The 18370-nt window shown below is 44.4% G+C and overlaps 1 protein-coding gene across 1 annotated transcript in view; it reads left to right on the plus strand.

Moving 5' to 3' along the window:
* Window positions 1-9569, plus strand: part of DNM3 (dynamin 3) — a 353245-nt gene extending 343676 nt beyond the window's left edge. Inside the window, exon 22 of the mRNA XM_065408897.1 lies at window positions 9485-9569. Coding sequence (XP_065264969.1) covers window positions 9485-9545 — 61 coding nt within the window. The 3' untranslated portion in view covers window positions 9546-9569. The remainder of the gene's footprint in view (window positions 1-9484) is intronic.
* The last annotated feature ends 8801 nt before the right edge of the window (window positions 9570-18370 follow it).

Raw genomic sequence — 18370 nt, forward strand, 5'->3', positions numbered from 1 at the left:
TTTGGGTGGAAGTAGAAGTTATCCCTTGTATAAAACCCCATTGAACTCTTCAAAGGAGGAGTCACTCCAGAAACATCAGGGAGTTATTAAATAGGATTTCATTGGTAAATTCTTTATGTTCTGCCTAATGTATGCTAGTTAGAAGTCCTGATTCTTTCTGCAGACTCGTTTACTCAACCCTAGGAACGAATGATCCCCTGCTCCTTCAGCACTAACTTTTACAAACACAGCATTTCTCTTTCAAAAAATGGCCCCAGCAGGCCACTATCTAAAGGGGGCCAGGTTCTGGCGGTCTGCCCTAAAAGTTGAAACTTCAGTGAAAAGATTTGAGGCAACAGCTAAATAGGAATCACTGTAGAAATGACATTTTTATCTAAAAGGACTGTCTGATTCTGAATCTGCCCAGAAATCAAACTTTTGCACCCTGTGAACAGCAGTGAATCCAGTCCCAGAATATGAGAGAGTCTGATGGAAGCAGAAAAACTGTGGGCTCTGCTGTCTCTACCAATATCATCTCTTGGCTTCAGACTAAACATTTAATTGGGCTTAGTCACATATTTACTCATTGACATGGCAGCTAGCGCAGCACACAGATCGTTTGGGTTTGTTTTTCTCTAATTTTCTTTTGATCTGAATGAGTTCAGAAGATTACAGCTCCCCCTGCTGCTAGTTGTAGTCTATAGATCACTGTAGTTTTAAGGGAACGTTAACGTGCAGAGAACGTTTGCGTAACCTTTGCTCACACTTCACACTAAAAAAACGGATTTTTACAGGCTGAAATCCATTGTTTCCTCAGAACTTTATTTTTCAGCTGATTTAGTCCGACTGAAAGAAGGAGGTGGCCCTAAGAAAGATGATCCTATGGGCTCAGCCAGCTATATTTACCAGGAATAATCCAGGACCTGGCTCTCTGCTCCGTTACACCAGTGTAACCGATTGCTGAAATTCCTCCCATTGTAAGTTCCAGGCCTAAAGTGAGGGAAAAGGAAAGAAGGCCTGTGTTGCAGGCCTGTCCTCCTGTGCTAGCAGTCCAGATTCCTTCAGACTAAGAAGGTGAAAACCTACTGAAAGCCAAAAAGTGGGCTTACACTCCCTATGCCCCCGGCCAAGGAAATCTGAGTGAGTGATAGGTAGGCTTAGCAGAATTAGATTTTTATTTTTTTATGATGTTGATGGATTATATTGATCTTTATTTTTAAGCATTTTTATCTATGTACATTTTCACAGTTGTGGGAAATTATGTGCGGGGTCAGAGGGTAATTATTCACTGACAGTAGGTGCTGAGATTCAAAAAGTTAAAATCGTCAAAACAGAAATGTCAACATCCCATGTCGACATGTACAAAATAAATGTCCTTAACTCAAACTCTAAAGTTTTCAAGCAGCATTTTCCTTACTTTGCCCATCTGTAAATTTATGTTGTTATTGAGGGAAATAATTTTTCTTTGGTCTGTGTGTGTCTGGGGAAATCAACATTTACCAACATTTCCTGATTAAAAATCTAATCCTTCCAAGCCTAGTGATCGGCAGCTTCCAGGCCTGCCCGTTTCGCTCCCTCCCTCTTCAACTCGTGTAAATCTTTGTAGCTCCACCGCAGTCAATGGAGCTAGGGCAGTTTACACCAGATGAGCATCTGGTCCTCTGTAGTGCATGCTGGCATCAGGATCAAAAGCTACAGATCCCAGCATTCAGGTACCCGCCTCTGGGAGGCTGCTAGACTAGGAGTTGCCTAGCATAACTGCTATGTTCAGTGGCTTGTGGACAGGGCCAGCTCCAGGCACCAGCGCAGCAAGCAGGTGCTTGGGGCGGCCAACGGACAGGAGCGGCACATCCGGGTCTTCGGCGGTAATTCGGCGGCGGGTCCCTCAGTCCCTCTCGGAGGGAAGGACCGGCCGCCGAAGAATGAAGCGGCAGGGTAGAGCTGCTGCCTAAATGCCGCCAATCGCGGCTTTTTTTTCCCCCCGCCTCTTGGGGTGGCAAAAACGCTGGAGCTAGCCCTGCTTGTGGAACCAGAGGGACTTCACTAGGAGGGAGCACTGCATTGTAGGCCAGTCGTGGAAGAAATAAGGCTGCGTACTGCTTTCGTGTATATAAACGAGGTGTAGAACAAGACAACCAAACTAATTTCACTGAGACCGAAACCAAATTGAAACCCAGGCCTCTATCTTACTGTGCCATCTAGTTTCTGACCAACCTAGTCTAAATGTAAATTTGAACACAAGAATTTGAAAGTACGATATTTGGATTCAGTGTACTGTCTTGTTCAAGTTTGTGCTGAGATACATTGCTGGTCTTATCTATCACATTTAATATGAAGAAGCTGTATGAATTCTCTCTGTTTGTAAATTGTACACACATTAGTTGGTGTTTTCAGTAAGCTCTAAGCAATGCAACATGGTGAACTTCGACAAAGAAATAGTTTAATGTAATCCAGCACCAATGCAGAGCCTTACAAGTGGTTCTTTACAAAACTACAAATTTTGTAATCTGAGCTAACAAACCAACACTGAAGCTAGCTGAGAAGCATTCTTCTGTTAGAAAAATACACAATGAAGAAATTGCTGTTTAGGGATTTTATTTTAGCTTGTTGATTTCCACTAGGATAGCAGTTGGAGTCTGCCCCATTTATGTTCTGTGTTAGGGATTAAGATTCTCATTTCTCCACAGGGCAGTGTATTGAAATACAAGTTACACTTAAAGCAAAACAAACCATTTCAAGCATAAACGTGCTTCAAATATTGAGTCCCAGTTCAAAGAATACTAACACTCATGCTTTTCATCTTCAAAGCACTTTTAGTGCCAGTAGGCCAGCTTCCAGTGAGGTCATTGGCAAAACTCACATTGGGTTCAGTAGAAGCAGAATCGGGCCCATTTATCCCATAAATCCCCCCCTGTGAGTTAGGGGAGCAGTCAGAGAGGTTGTGTGACTTGCTCACTGGGCGTTAATGCTAGCAATGGATTTAGAACTCAGGAGTTCTTGTGCTCAGATCGCACTCCAGCCCTCTCTCAGAGCAGCTATACTGACAGGCTTGGCAGGGTTCGACTTACATCGATATGGTGTAAGGAAGGCTGGGGTCCTGGCGGGCAGAGCAGAGACCCTCAGCGGGGGCCGCAAGGAGGGCAACGAGTGCTGGGCTGCAGGGGGAGGCCACCCTGCTGCTGAATGACACCTGCCTGGTGACAGAGCCATTCAGCAGCAGGGTGGCCTCCACGGCAGCTGGTGGTTTGGGCTCCTCCTCACAGTCCTGGCTGAAGGTCTCTGCTCTGCCCCACCAGGACTTCAGCCGGGGGCTCATGCTGCCGGGAGCTCATCCTTCACCTTGCAGTCCTGCCTGGGAAACTTTGCTGCACCAGGACAGGACTGCAGCCCGCCACACATTTTGCTCCCTGGCGTCTTGAGCCCCTCAGTAGTGGTGCAGGGAGCTCCCTGTAGTCCTGCTCTTAGTGCTGGGAGCCCCCTACAGGCCAGCTGTCAGTACTCCCCTGCCCCACCCCATGTAAATTTCAACAACTACCCTACCCCACCCCATGAAATTTTCCACAACTGTAAAATAAAAATCAGAAAAGGTAAAAACCAATATTGATCATCCAAACTGCAAAAAAAAAATCACATTCTGCTCAGCCTATACGCAGACATGTGGTGGCCTGGGTTGAATTAAAAAACAAAGGAAGAATTGACATTTCCTGCTTAATAAAATGGGGAGCAAAACCACCCTTTAAGAGTTGGGGAAGGGGCAGAATGTAGTGGAATAAAATGCAGCATAAAAACCCTGCTGGAGAGAGCTAAGCAACGAGCAAAGGAAGCTGATTGGCTGTGCAGAATAATCAGAACATGTGTAAACAAAACTAGAAGCGAGCTGGGTGTGGCAGCAGGGAAATAAGAGGAGCCATCTGCAAGCCGAACTGTGCCAGTGTCCGGCTGTCTGGCATGGCAAGGGGGCGGGTGTCCATTTGCCAACTGTTTTTTGTTTGTACTGTTGAACAATACAAATAGACCCATCCAGGGAATCATCTTACAGCCGCATTTTTGTACTATGATCCCGTGTCATTGCTCTACAACCATGTTGTCCCATCTACGCAAACACAGACACCACTAACCGTTCCAAGGAACCGCGTCCTGGCATGGTTAAACTTGGAATGGAGATGATCTCTCTAGGCATTTGCACGTGCCACATGCTGACCTGTCTTAGTTTTAGTAACATTCTCAGCCAATCAAATTCTTTTGCTGGAGAATGCAAAGCAACTGACTGATTTTGTCCTTGCACTTTATTCACTAGATTCATTCCCTCCCATGTGGCCCTGAGTGTGTAATAGTTTGCCCCTCCCCCCCATTCCACAAGAAAGAATAAAATCTTCAGAAACCCCTAGGAGAAGAGCAGAGGGAACCTTTGAACTCTGCAGCCAGCTCCAAATGACTCCCAGATCGGCACAAACTCTTTACACAAGTGCTCCCATTGAGTTCAAGTAAGAGAAACTTAATCCCGCATTGGAACTAGACCTATGAGTGAGCTAGCCACTAGGGGAAATGCCAGTGATTCTTTGAAGCAGAATCATTCATTTCATAAGGGCAATCATGAACATGTAGACCTACGCCCATGCTTCAGTTACTCCATGGGAGTAGCTTATTCACTTCAGTGGGGTTAAATGTGATTAAAGTTAAGCACAACAGTAGTAAAAGAAAACGTCCCCTGGAGTGAAGGACTGGGCTATACTTGAGCTCTCCTAGTTGGGCTCCAGACTGATATGTATCTGTGTTCACACACCGTCTCTTACTTATGATTCCCACCACAACTTCTTAAGTCAAGAAGCGAACAGGTCTTGGCCTCACTGAGCCCTGTCGCATTGAACCCACTCAGTAGTCTTTTCCCAGCTCACCGTGTTTGCCACGTTACGGCAGGAGAACTGGGAGCTAACAAGCTAATGATCCCAGTGTTAGTTGCGAAGGCCAGTATTTTCAAAAGTTGCTTCTAAGCTCTAATTGAAGCAAATGGGAGCTTCAGGTACACAACACTTTCTGGAAATCAGGCCCAAGTTTCCTCAAATTGGGCATCGCAATCCACAGCCACTTTTGAAAATTTGGCTCTAATTCTATTCTGTGCCTTTCTAAGCTGAGAGGGACATCTTACCAATCGACCTCTGAACCTTGTAAACAGAGAACAAACTGTTGGCTATTCCAGAGGGAGTATCTGTACTGCACATGGAGCTGTTCAGTGAACATTTTACCTTCTTACCTATTGCAAATGTTTATGGGCTGTCCTGTTTCATTGTAATTGGAAGTAGAAATGCGACATATAGCTGCATGTGCATGTTATGCAGCAATAGCAATATTTTGCAGCAGTGAAAAGGTTACAGATTCATACTCAGCGTTTCTGCTTGTTTCCTCTCTCTCTCTCTCTAGCCGAAGACCACCCCCTTCACCCACTCGGCCCACTGTAATTCGTCCGTTAGACTCGTCCCTGTTAGATTAAGTGAAGTTTCTGGCATGTCATTAATTGCTAACCAAATGTATGGAAGCAACTCGCTTGATAACTGTTGCAATACCCAATGTATAGTCGCATGTATGGACATCTGTAGGCAAGTAACCAATTTTACTAATATACTCTGTCCATTCTGTATTGCTTATGGGGTCTGAAATGTCATGGAAAGGTCTGTGATGCCTAGACTTTCCCTCTTGCAAACAGCTGATTTCTTAGCTAGTGTATTGACATATATATTAATGCAGGCACTTGAGTGTTCCCGTTCTATACATTCAAACGGGGGCTTGCTGTACTGTGTGTTTGTGTTGACCAAGTGCATAGAGTTTGCCTCTTTCCCATTTCAAAGGGACATCTTGTTTTTATAAGTAGCTTCCAGGTTTCTGCATCAAATTGTTTAAAGAAAGGCTTTCTATAATTTGGATTATAGTTATACACATTTCCTTCCTTAAATGCCAACTGGGCTGAGAGAAACAATGTTGTCTGTAATTAAAAGCTCCTGCACGCCCCATAATTACACATGTCCTCATGTCTCTTTCACAAGCCTGCTGGATGGTTACTTTCACTATAATTTCTCAACATCAGAAGTTTTTAGTTTATGAAGAATGTTGCTAAGGAAAATAAGGCCATATATGGTGTGATGAGCTCCACTCTTTGTGTCCCTCTTTACAGGCCAAGGGGGGAGTCAGTCTTCTTTTTTTAGTAACTGGTAAGAGCCAGATTCTGACCCCCTTGCTCACATTGGGTAGTATTTCCTCACATGAGCATTCCCACCGAACTCGATGGGAGCATGTGTGTAAACATAACACACCATGAGTAAAGGTATCAGAGTCTGGACTAAGGGGTATATTTGTCACTTCAGTGTGAGAAACTGGAACAGATTTAATATGTGAATGTCTAACTGAACCACCAATTCCTTACCCACTATTTGAATGATATTTTGACCCAAGTCACAAAGTTCAGATCTGAATTTGGATCTGAGCTTTCTTGGTAGTGAGTGGTGTTTGGATTGAGGATTTTGGTTGAAGCTGATCTCTCTTTCCAACCATTATTAAAACCCTGAGACAAAAGTTACACTGTGTGAAGATTTTGCATTTTCATTCACTGAAATCCCCTGTGGCTTGGTACGATAGTCCCTTTATCCAACTAAAACAAGTGAGAAGTGATCAACTATATATCCCGGCGATGTGTTATTTTAACAGCTGTTCCTTTTCAAGGGTCCTATTGTTTGTTATTTACAAAAAGCTTTATCTTAACTAGTTAACTTGCCATTTTAAATATATCAGAAAATTTCCCTCCCTGGTGTAGAACAAATGAAGTGGACAGAATTAAACTAATTTGGCCTGATGTCTTCAGAAAGTATTTGCTGTTATTTTATTACAGTTAGAGTTCCTAAGGGAAGGCAGTTGGTGGTTATGAAGCCCATCACTATAATGAATCAATCTAAGAAATTCATGTATTGAAGCTGTATGTGGTGCTACAATACACAGTATCTCAGTGGTTGAGAGGAATCCTGTCAGAACCACAACCAGTGGGAATTTTGCCTGTTAAATATTCCCAGACTGCTAATTAAATAATAGCTGTGTCCACCACTGAAGCAAATTTGTGTTTCTGCTACATAAGAGAGTTTAACTTGGGAAAGCAGCATGATTTGTATATTAGATTAATTTCCTGTCAAACTTATACTCAGAACACGCACCTGTAGAGTCTAGAGGTCAGTGTTTTAAGCACTGCAAAGATGAACTTTGGCACGTTGGTGATCTTAGTGAATTGCTAAAATGGCCAATGTTAATTTGAAGAACATGCTAAAATACTGAACAACAAACTTATAAAATCATCTTTAAAGTAAAAAGAAATTGCACCTTCTAAATTCAGTTGTGCTGTTTTGAACTACAGGAAAGTAAAAAATTACATTTCAACGATGTTTCTATGTTCTCCGCTCTTCAGTATTCTCTAATTTAATATGTAACATTATTATTAGAGGTATTTATATGGCACTATACTAGTAGGTGTATGCTTTACAGGCAAAACTTCTGTATTTATTATTTCCAAGTTTTAATTTGCAACCAACTTCTATTATAAAGCCCTATTTTAGCACCCTTTTAACTTTGACTTTGGAAACTAATTTGGCAAAAAAAATTGCTATTTTTTTTCAAAAAGCACAGGAGAAAGTATCTAGTTAAATCTGCTTGAGACAGTGACATTTTAAAGAAAATAGACTGAAGTTAAGCCAAGTTATTAATAATTTTTGTTGTGGATAAATCTTAAACTGCCCACACATTGCCTGATTCTGAGTTCATGTATGCTGTTGTAAATCTAGAGTAACTCCACTGGAGTTACAGCAGAGTAAATTCTGCATAATGGAGATAAAAATCAGGGCCCATAACATATTGGGCCTAATTCTCAACTGCCCTGCATTTTTGTAGCCATTTACTTCAGTGCAAAGTGGGTATAAAGAAATCAGAATGGGATAGCATCTGACACACAGTTGGCACTGAAGTGAATAGCTACAAAAGGTGAGAATTGGGCTCGTTTTTAATCAGTCACTAAGAAATGCATATTTCATCACAGTGCAGCAACCTTAAATCTGACCCAAAATAAAGAGCATTCTTTCATCAATAATCTCAAAATATAAACACTACAAAACTCTTCTGGAAGGAAGCACAGCATTTATATATGTGGGCATTAATCAGCCTCAAGTGCAAATCCACATACTCTGATAATTTTACCTTAAGTTGATAGTTATGCATTTTTCAGAGTAAACTACGTTTCTCAGGAAAAAGCAATTCTAAATACTTTACCAAAAAAGTCTACCGCCAGCTGATACAGATTCATCTTATAATCATAGTTCATGTTTGTCAGCATGGCAATCTGTGGAACTGGACTCTTCATTCCTACTCACCCTGATTCCGTTTAGTTTCACCCTACCCCCACAATGTTCTCACCAGAAACATCCCTGGCAGCAGCTCACTCTGCACTGGAAGGACAGCTGGGCAGCTCACCAGTACTTCTCCCTAGATCTGCCAGTATGGGAGTGGCTGTCTGAGAAAGGTAGCCTTTCCCTCCGCAGACTGAAGGCACCTCTACAATGGCGTGCTAAGCCTGAGATCCCATAGCCCAGACACACAGCCAGGGGGACTGTTGTCCCTTCATTAGACTGGCTCTAGAAAAGCTCAGAAGCCTGACTGTAGAGGATGATTCTCTTCCTGCAGTTAACTTAAAAGGAATGAAGGGCTGGGGGAGTTTGTCTGGCTGTGTGTGTGTGGAGAGATGGATCAGAGACTTCTCACGTCAGTGATCTCCATTCCATTCCTTATTGAGCAGTGTCCATGTGATTGGATGACCACTTCTAGTTTGGCTTCAGGCTGGTGCTCATCCATTATTTTGTTTAGGCGAAGCCTAACTCTCAGCATGGATAGTGTATTGTGCCTTGCATAGTCATGGTTGACCTTACAGCTGAGGAGGTGGAATGTGCTTGCTTGTGTCATAAGTAGCTCTCAGTTTTGTAACCCTGAGGGATCCTACTACACCTTCCTAAGACAAGGAGTGTCTGTGAAATGAAAAGGAAGGCTTAGCTATAGTAAATACGTATTTACTTCATTGCCTATCTTATTGCACTTTCTGAATAAGCCTCTTATAAAAGAGACTTCTATTATATTAAGGGAGACGTGTTTGTTTTGTACAATGCCATCTTGTGTTATACTAGAACATAGAAAATATTCTACTCTATATTGCAAGCCTCTATTTAAAACTATGTGCATACAGTACAGAGAGATTATTAGATAGATCTATTTGTCTTTAGAATTGAAGACCACTCAATTGAATGCAGACCTGTTTTGCACTGATGGTATTGCTGAGGTGGTTCACCCTCTGCATTGGTCTTACATGAGGCTCATGTCCTGCTTTTGTCTTTGATCACCCTATGCCGTGCTCTGCATGTAATACAGTAGAACTGCTTCTTTTTGTAAATGAATATCATTCTGCCTATCTTTCCTCTTGCTTTGTCTCCAGGCGAGTGGATACAGATGGCTTCTCCCGTCCAGACAGTCCAACGCACTTGCTTGATATGTGATTTGTTCCATGTTGCCGGCTGTTTGTTTTGTTCCCGGTTTGTGTTTTATCCCTCTCTACTTTTCCAGAATGATGTGCACAGCGGCGGCGTTTTGTGAGGAGCAAGTGCTCACTTTTTCTCTGAATGTTGCTCTGTATGTTAATGGCCTCATTAATATGAGCCACAATACCTGCCATTGGTTTTGCGGTATGTAAATGATTACTGGTATGGACTTTTGCACACTGTGACTGGATCTCTGGATCCTCAGTCATTACCGAAGGTCTCCTACGCCTGCTGTAAAAATGTCGCACTGCATTTCTGAACCTGAAATAAAGCTAAACACTGGCTGGGTGTTTGTTACTTTCTGGATGTGATCGAGAGCCTCGCCTGTCTTTCAACATGATCATGCCACATTCCTTCAGTGTGTTTTGTCTTCTTTTGAAGAGCTGACCTTCTGGCATTCCAAAGGGAGATTCCAGTATTAACTGAGTCTGCCACAGTTCTGGGGGAATAAGAGCACAGCAGGATTGTGCTGTTAGAAACTTGGTGAATGGCTTTCAAGCAGCACTGGCACATTTGCTTAATAATAACTGACACTAAAATTAGACATTATGAGTGAAATTCATCGCTGAGCTGCGGGACAGCACGAGTGCTCATAGGCTTGCGTGGGACTAGAATAGTGCGTCCGCTGGCTCTGTGCCCCAGGGGGAATTTCACCCTGAAGGAGTGAGTAGGTATGTTCAGATGCATCAGAACATATCTAGGTTCCCCCTCAAAGTTAGTAACGTCCAGCTACTCAGTGCTGAGAGAAGAAATGGTCTCTACAACCAAACAAACAGTAAAAGCATGACAACTCCTTAGATCAGGAGCTCAGTTACTGAGTCACTGGCTCAGTTGGTGGCATCACCCACAGCTGTACTTCGATAGGTGCTGGATGATTGCAGCAGCAGTGAAGATTAAAAATGCCTGTCAGAATTTACAGCAGTTTTGCTTTAACCCTTGTGGATATTTCTTGAGTGGCCTTAATGGCTGTGACTCGGGCAGTCTTTGTATTCACACAAACATCTCAATAGAAACTTGTCTCCCGCACATGCCCTGTCTAGCTTTAATACACTACAGATCCCAGAGACTTCACTTCAGCACATGCTGAAAGCACTGCAAGCTTCTCCTTATGATGCGCAACTCATCTCCCCAGTGTGCTGCAAGCCATGCAGACATCCAGCACGTTGCTGATGATTTCTGATCAGCTTTGGCAGTAGTTTAATAATACTTCCTTCACCCAACGTTAGCCTTCCCCCATTACAGGGGCTTCCCTGTGATTGAAGGATAACGATCTTCATCATTATAGCCCCATTAAATTTATCAGCGATTCCTCTGAATGCACAGCTGCGACCCAAAGAGCTTTGAGTGACTTTTTTAGGGACACCCCATCTCAAATATTGTACACGCCAGAATGCAAAGCAATGTGCATTGGAAAACATAACCCAACTATACATATAAAATGATGGGGTCTAAATTAGCTGTTACCACTCAAGAAAGAGATCTTGGAGTCACTGTGCATAGTTCTCTGAAAACATCCACTCAATGTTCAGCAGCAGTCAAAAAAGCGAACAGAATGTTGGGAATCATTAAAAAGGGATAGATAATAAGACAGAAAATATCATATTGCCTCTATATAAATCCATGGTATTCCCACATCTTGAATACTGCGTGCAGATGTGGTCACCCCATCTCAAAAAGGCCATATTGGAATTGGGAAAGGTTCAAAAAAGGGCAACAAAAATTATTAGGGGTATGGAACCTTGGAAAAGAGACAACTAAGGGGGGATATGACTGATGTCTATAAAATCATGACTGGTGTGGAGGAAGTAAATAAGGAAGTATTATTTACTCCTCATACCACAAGAACTAGGGGTCATCAAATGAAATTAATAGCAGGTTTAAAATGAACAAAAGGAAGTATTTCTTCACACAACGCACAGTCAACCTGTGGAACTTTGCCAGAGGATGTTGTGAAGGCCAAGACTATAACAGGGTTTAAAAAAGAACTAGATAAATTCATGGAGGATAGGTCCATCAATAGCTATTAGCCAGGATGAGCGGGGATGGTGTCCCTAGCCTCTGTTTGCCAGAAGCTGGGAATGGGCGACAGGGGATGGATCACTTGATGATTACCTGTTCTGTTCATTCCCTCTGGGGCACCTGGCATTGGCCAGTGTTGGAAAACAGCATATTGGGCTAGATGGACCTTTGGTCTGACCCCGTGTGGCCATTCTTATGTTCTAAGTTAGTGTCCAGGGTGGTAACCCATGTGGTTTTACCACTTCTAGTTCCATCAGAACCCCACAAGATGTTCTTGAAGCTTCCCCCATTGAGAACTGCCTTTTATGCTGAGATGAAATGGACTGTATCCTTGACCTCTTTGACAGCCGGGCTAGCACTGCATCTCTGCTAAGGGCCCAAACTCCAAGGCTGGCTGGAGTGAAGCCCCTCCTGCAAATGTTATTTACTGCAAGAAGATCAGAAAACCTCTAAGCAGCAATCTCCATACTCAGAACTGGACTTGCCTAGTTCCACTGGGCCGGTAGGGTAGATATGAAATACTGCCAATAGATGGGGAGGCTGGGTTGAGAATTCGGTCTAATGCTAACATCGCAGTTCTTAGTCTGGCTTTCCCCCTCATGGTGCATGTTGTGAACCTTTTTATCTTAACCAGCTTTCTTCTGGCAGGTTTGTGCATGTGCCATGTTAATGTATTTTAACCTTTTTTTAAATCTTTCCCCCACCCCCCATAACCAAATGAATTTGGGGTTCTTTTTTTGTCTTTTATTTAGACGGCTTCCTCCAGCAGTTCCTGGAAGATCATCCTAACATAAACATTTCACCTCCTTTATATTAAACACAATCTGTGTTCGCTTTGGCCAAATTACCTTTAATTTGCAGTAGACTGTAAATGAAAGAGTTTGTTTTCAGATGTCAAGAATAAACCAAACTTCCGGACATAGATTGTTTTATGTGTGCTGGTTTGCTAATGAAGAGATGTAATCATGTTTCTTAGATACAGCCCATGCGAGCAACTCTTTGGAGTCTGCTGAAGCACTTGCTATCCTTTCTGATAAGAAATGGGATACAGAAGAGAAGGGATGTGCTGCTAGGTTCCACGAAGGCTGTCTGGAGACCTCACATGCATGGGTGGCAGGTATAATACTTTAATTCAAGCTGATGGACCCCTGGTTGAGGGGTTTGGCGGGGGATGTTTTTGCTTTGTTATGCCCCATGCAGGTTTGAGGGCAGCTGAGGAGGTGGTATTTGCTACTCAGCTTCCCAGGTTCATCAATAATCTCCCTGGACTCCAGAGAGATTAGTGATGAACCCCAGAAGCTGAGTAGCACATACTGCCTCCTCAGCTGCCCCAGAACCTGCATGGGGCATATCAAAAGCTTCTTCAGGAGGAGTGTGAGACACTTTTCCCCAGGACTGCTTGGGGTCTGGGGAGAGGAGTTGGCCCAGGGCTCCTCCGGCCGAGGGGAGGGGTGCTCGGGGCTCCTTCGGGTGGGCGGGGGGGCTTGTGGCTCCAGCCATGAGGGGAGGTCAGGGGGTCTCGGGGCTCTGGCCGTGGGGGAGCCATGGGTGGAAGGGGCGGAGCTGGGGGCTAGCTTCTCCGAAGGGGGGCTCCACCGCCGCCCATGCTTACCCACCATGAGATTGTGGCTCAGAAGGGTTCATGGCAGCACAAGAATGCAGAGAGCAGATGAACGTCTTTTGTAGACATTATAAAAGAGGTAGCTGCCAGCTAATCAGAGACTGTGATGGTAATACAGTCTACTGCAATCTCTCCATCGATAATCCTGTACAGTGATCAATGAACTGGAATTTTTCAAGTCATTTTTCTAAGCAAAAGTCCTGATCCACCTCCGTGTCTCACACTGACATTCAGGCCTGCTCTGGGCCCCCCAGATGATAGGGTGTTAGACAATGGTCACTGAGGGAGCCTCATCTATACCAGGGCTCCCACCATGGCTTCCTCCAGTGGAGTTGTACCAGTGTCAGTAACACTGGGCATCATCTGCTGAAAACCCCACATGTAGATAATGCTGAGGTAACAGCCGGGTTATCACCCCAGAATTAGGGCAGGAACCAGCTGTAACTGCTTGTGTGAACAAGCCAAACCCACTCTCAGCACTGTAGCGGAAAGTGTACTCGAGAAGAATGCTGGTAATGGCACTTTTCAGAGTAGCAGCCGTGTTAGTCTGTATCAGCAAAAATAACAGGAGTACTTGTGGCTCGGTCATTACACTAATTGAATCTATTTCCCCATGTTAAAGTATCCTCACACCTTCGTGTCAACTGTCGGAAATGGGCCATCTTGATTATCACTTCAAAAGTTTTTCTCCCCTGCTGATAATAGTTTCTCTTAATTAATTAGCCTCTTACAGTTGGTATGGGTACTTCCACCTTTTCATGTTCTCTGTATGTATAAATATCTTCTTACTGTATGTTCCATTCTATGCATCCGATGAAGTGGCTGTAGCCCATGAAAGCTTATGCTCAAATAAATTCGTTAGTCTCTAAGGTGCCACAAATACTCCTGTTCTTTTTGGTAATGGCACTGAATATGGCTTTGTTCTGCCTGCACTAGTTGTCTGAAGCACCAGTTCGAGGGGACCAGAGCTCACAACTATTGTTGGGCTTAACTTCCTAGCGTAGATTGGCCCTTACACTGTCCATGCAGGCTATCCCGGACCTGTGCCATGCCTGACTCAGCTCTGTAGGGCTCTTATTCCTCAGAACTGCTAATTATCCACCAGTTAACTCCAGATGGCTCTTGATGAGCTTTAGAGTGGGGTTGGAGACAATCCCCTCTGCATGGGTGTAGGTCGTTGCTTCTCCTTCAACAAACCTGCCCTTTTGGTAGTGGGAAAGGGAGCAAATAAGGACCAAAGGGGAAGTGCTCACCTCCTGGTAAGAGTGAAGGAAACAAACGCAGCAACTCATACGAGAGAAAAGAACCCCCAGGTAAGTGTCATTCCTGCTTGACCTGTATCACATATTGACCAAGAGATGGCTAGAGCTGAAAAGTGTAGTGAAAGGGGAATGTCCCCCCAGCATCCAGGATGGTGGCAAAGAACAGCGCTCCTCTCTTCCGAACATCCCTTCCTGGCCAAGCAGTTCCCAGTGAGCTCTTAATATCCAAAGAGTAGGGATACACAATAGGGTGGGGAGAGGGAACTGCCACAAGATATTGCGTCAGAGAGCTTAGTGGGGTTCAAGAAAGGCATAGGCATTTACAGGGCTGGCTCTAACAGGCTACTGAGCCTAGAGTCATGGGGGATCTCATCAAGAGGCAGAAGGTTCTGCTGTTGCTTGCTCTTCAGTCCTTCACAGCCCGTATAAAGTGCAAATATGAGAAGGCCAAGCCTCATGAAGGCTGCTTGTCCTCCAGGCCCTGCCCTGATCAGATCAGCTCTGCACTGGGAAAACCCCCTTTCACCAGCCAGAGTGATCTGGGATGAGTAAACAAGAAGCAGCACTGAGGAAATGATGGTTGCTGTTGTTCCACTCCCCCACCTGGGGACTTCCTCTGGGCCCCTCTCCCTGCTCCTGCCCCCCCCCCCTGGCAGATGCTGCAGTTCATTGACGGGGGGCTGCCTCTGGAGATCCCATCCACATAAGGTTTCACACACACACACACACACACACACACACACACACACACACACACACCCGCTTCTGGAGCCCTTCTGCTACTCCCCTTCCCTGTCCTTGTGGCTAGCCCCGCCTGTCATCTGTCTCTCCTCTACATCAGTCAGCATACCCTTGTGTCCAGAAGCCAATAAAATAGACAAGGGGTGCAGCAGGGCATTAGCTGTGCTAGACGTGACTTGAGCCTTTGTACAAATAAGAACAACAGCATGAGCTGTTACGCTATCTAGGAACAAAACATATGAAGGCTGTTAATGCTCATGCTTCAAGCCATAAGCCAACCACTGCCTGCCTGATGTATGGGAGGATCCTCTTCCATGGGAGCCTTATGATAACAGATCATTAGGTGGGTGTTATACCTGCTTCTGAAGTATCTGGTACTAGCCACTGTTGGAGACAACACAGTGGACTTGATGGACGTCTGGTTGATCTGTTATGGTTTTTGTTCTTAAGAGCTCACCCATTTCAATGAACTGGAAAGAAGGAAGGAGATAGTCTCTATCAGCCAGGGCATGGGAGTTGGTGTCAGGATTCCTGGATTCTAGCCCAGTTTTGCTACTGACTCGTATGGCCTCGAGCAAGTCGTGTAACCTGTCCATGCATCAGTTCTCCCATCGCTTTTTCAGGCCAGAAGACATTTTGATTACCTACTCTGACCTCTTGCATCACACAGGGCGGAGAACTCCACCCAATTAGCACGTAGTTCAGTAATGTCAACATATCCTCAAAGGACAATCATTTTTGCTGTTGAGCAAAACCTGAAGTTAATAGTATGTGTTGTTACATACTGTATGTTCTGCATCTCCTCTCAGACATATTTGAACATTTATTTATTTTTTGGACATGTATCTAAGTGTAACAGGTTCTTTAATCTATCATTCAAAGGGGAGGGGAAATTAAAAGTAGTGAAAACACCAATATGGCATTCCAATGAGCCAATTATGAGCCACATTTGTGTCTATAATAGGAGTTGAAGGAAAACTGTTATTGACTGCTGAGCCAATCCAGAGGCACATATTTGCATATGAAATCCAATTGGTTAACAGTGTTCTGGATCTCAGGATTGTTGATGTCTAAGGAGGTCAACAATTGAAACTTACTAACACATCACATGACTGTTTTCAGCCACTCATGAGCCATGATTTTCTTCTGGTATGTAACAATGTGTCCCTAAATATCACTGAGTGGGGGGAAAAACAACTATTTATTGATACACCATTAATCTGGTGAGTGGGTGCTACTGGGAAACCTCATTGTAGAAAGCAGTTAGAATCTCCAGAGGTGGGCCTGTGCGTCAGACAGTCCAAGCAGTGTTAACTATAAACCCAAGAGATGCAGAAAACACCAATGAAGGTAGGAAACCTTTCTCCTGCTCATTGCCCCATATCCTCTTCAGTCATTTCCTATTGTCCTTTGGGCATGCATACGCTCATCGGGGAAGTGCCTTTGCTTCTTGTGACGGCTTGGGTCACAGAAACCCCCTTGGGACTGCCACCTGATGTGCTGGAATTACCTCTGAGCCCATTTCCCCTGGCAGCTTGGGACTTCGGTACCTTGCCTTGTTTGAGCCAGACACGCTTGCGTGCTGCAAACACGGATCCAAGTCTGAACCACGTCCCCCACAAACTGCAGGCTTAACTGAAAACACCTTAAGAAGTGCTCCTGTCTCCAGCACTCAGATACCCAGCTCCCAATGGGGTCCAAACTCCAAATAAATCCATTTTACCCTGTATAAATACCAGGTAAACTCATAAATTGTTCGCTCTCTATAACACTGATAGAGAGATATACACAGCTATTTCCCCTCCCCCCCATTAGTAAAAATGATTTTATTAAATAGAAAAAGTAGGATTTAAGTGGTTCCAAGTAATAACAGACAGAACAAAGTAAATTACCAAACAAAATAAAATAAAACACCCAAGTCTAAGCCTAATACAGTAGGAAACTACATGCAGGTAAATCGTACCCTCAGAGATGTTCCAATAAGCTTTGACAGACTAGCCTCCTTCTAGTCTGGGTCCAGCAATCACTCACACCCCTGTAGTTACTGTCCTTTGTTCCAGTTTCTTTAGGGCATCCTTTGGGGTGGCGAGGCTATCTCTTGAGCCAGCTGAAGACAAAATGGAGGGGCTTCCAGGGGCTTAAATAGACTCTCTCTTGTGGGTGGAAACCCCTCCTTCTCTCCTATGTAAAAATCCACTCCACAGGTCGCGTTATAGCGGGGTATAACGTCACTCGCCCTTACAGCCAGTAAAAAGTGGGAGGGCACTCTTCCCTCCCGTGTTCCGGCGCCCTGGTACATAGTCCTCCCCTTCCCCCAGCCTGAAAACCCCAGCCTGCATGCTTCCTGGGTTTGGATGCTCTGCACAGGAAAAGAATGGAGGGAACTTCCACCATTGTCCCTGATGTTGGGTGTGTGGATTACAGCCTGGGCCATGCTACAGTTGAAACCGTACCAGAAATGTACCTCCACGGAGCTTTATGGCATCTGTTTCTAATACAGTTCAAGCTTGTTTGCGCTTGTCAGGGAAGTGTGCTAGAGCCCTGCTAACAACAAGCAAACCTGGGGACAGTTAGCATGGTTTTGACCACAGTAGGGATGGGACTACAAGCAAGAGGCATCCACCATTCGGTTCACTTCAGCGACTGCTAGAAATCAGGGGAATCTATGTCTGGCCTGCCTTACCTTTTCCCCCTGGGCAGACTCCAGCCTTCGGTGCTGAATGGCAGGATTATATGATACCATTAGCCCAAAGCATGATGAGCCATCTCCGTGGAGTGAGGAGTTGACAGTTCCAGAACAGAGTTTTTGGAAATCTGCTTATAGGGAACTAGTGAGAACTACAACTGGAAAATATCATCCTGGTCACTAATTATGTAGATCTGGCAAGTGTGCCGCTCATTGTGAGCTTGGAATGTGTTTTTTTTAAACCTTGGCCGTCCCTCTTTCATGAAATACTCACAAGTGAGATACCATGACATTACAACCTTGGCAGGAAACATGCTATCACCCAAAGCACCCGAGGTGTTGGGAATGCAGCAATCAGTTACTTGTTTCCTAGAAGACACACGGAACATGCTAACCCCCCATGCACTGACATAACCAGTAGGGCCAGATCCACAAAGGTATTTAGGTGCCTAAG

This window comes from Emys orbicularis, chromosome 8 (genome assembly GCF_028017835.1).
Source record: "Emys orbicularis isolate rEmyOrb1 chromosome 8, rEmyOrb1.hap1, whole genome shotgun sequence".
Lineage (NCBI taxonomy): Eukaryota > Metazoa > Chordata > Testudines > Emydidae > Emys > Emys orbicularis.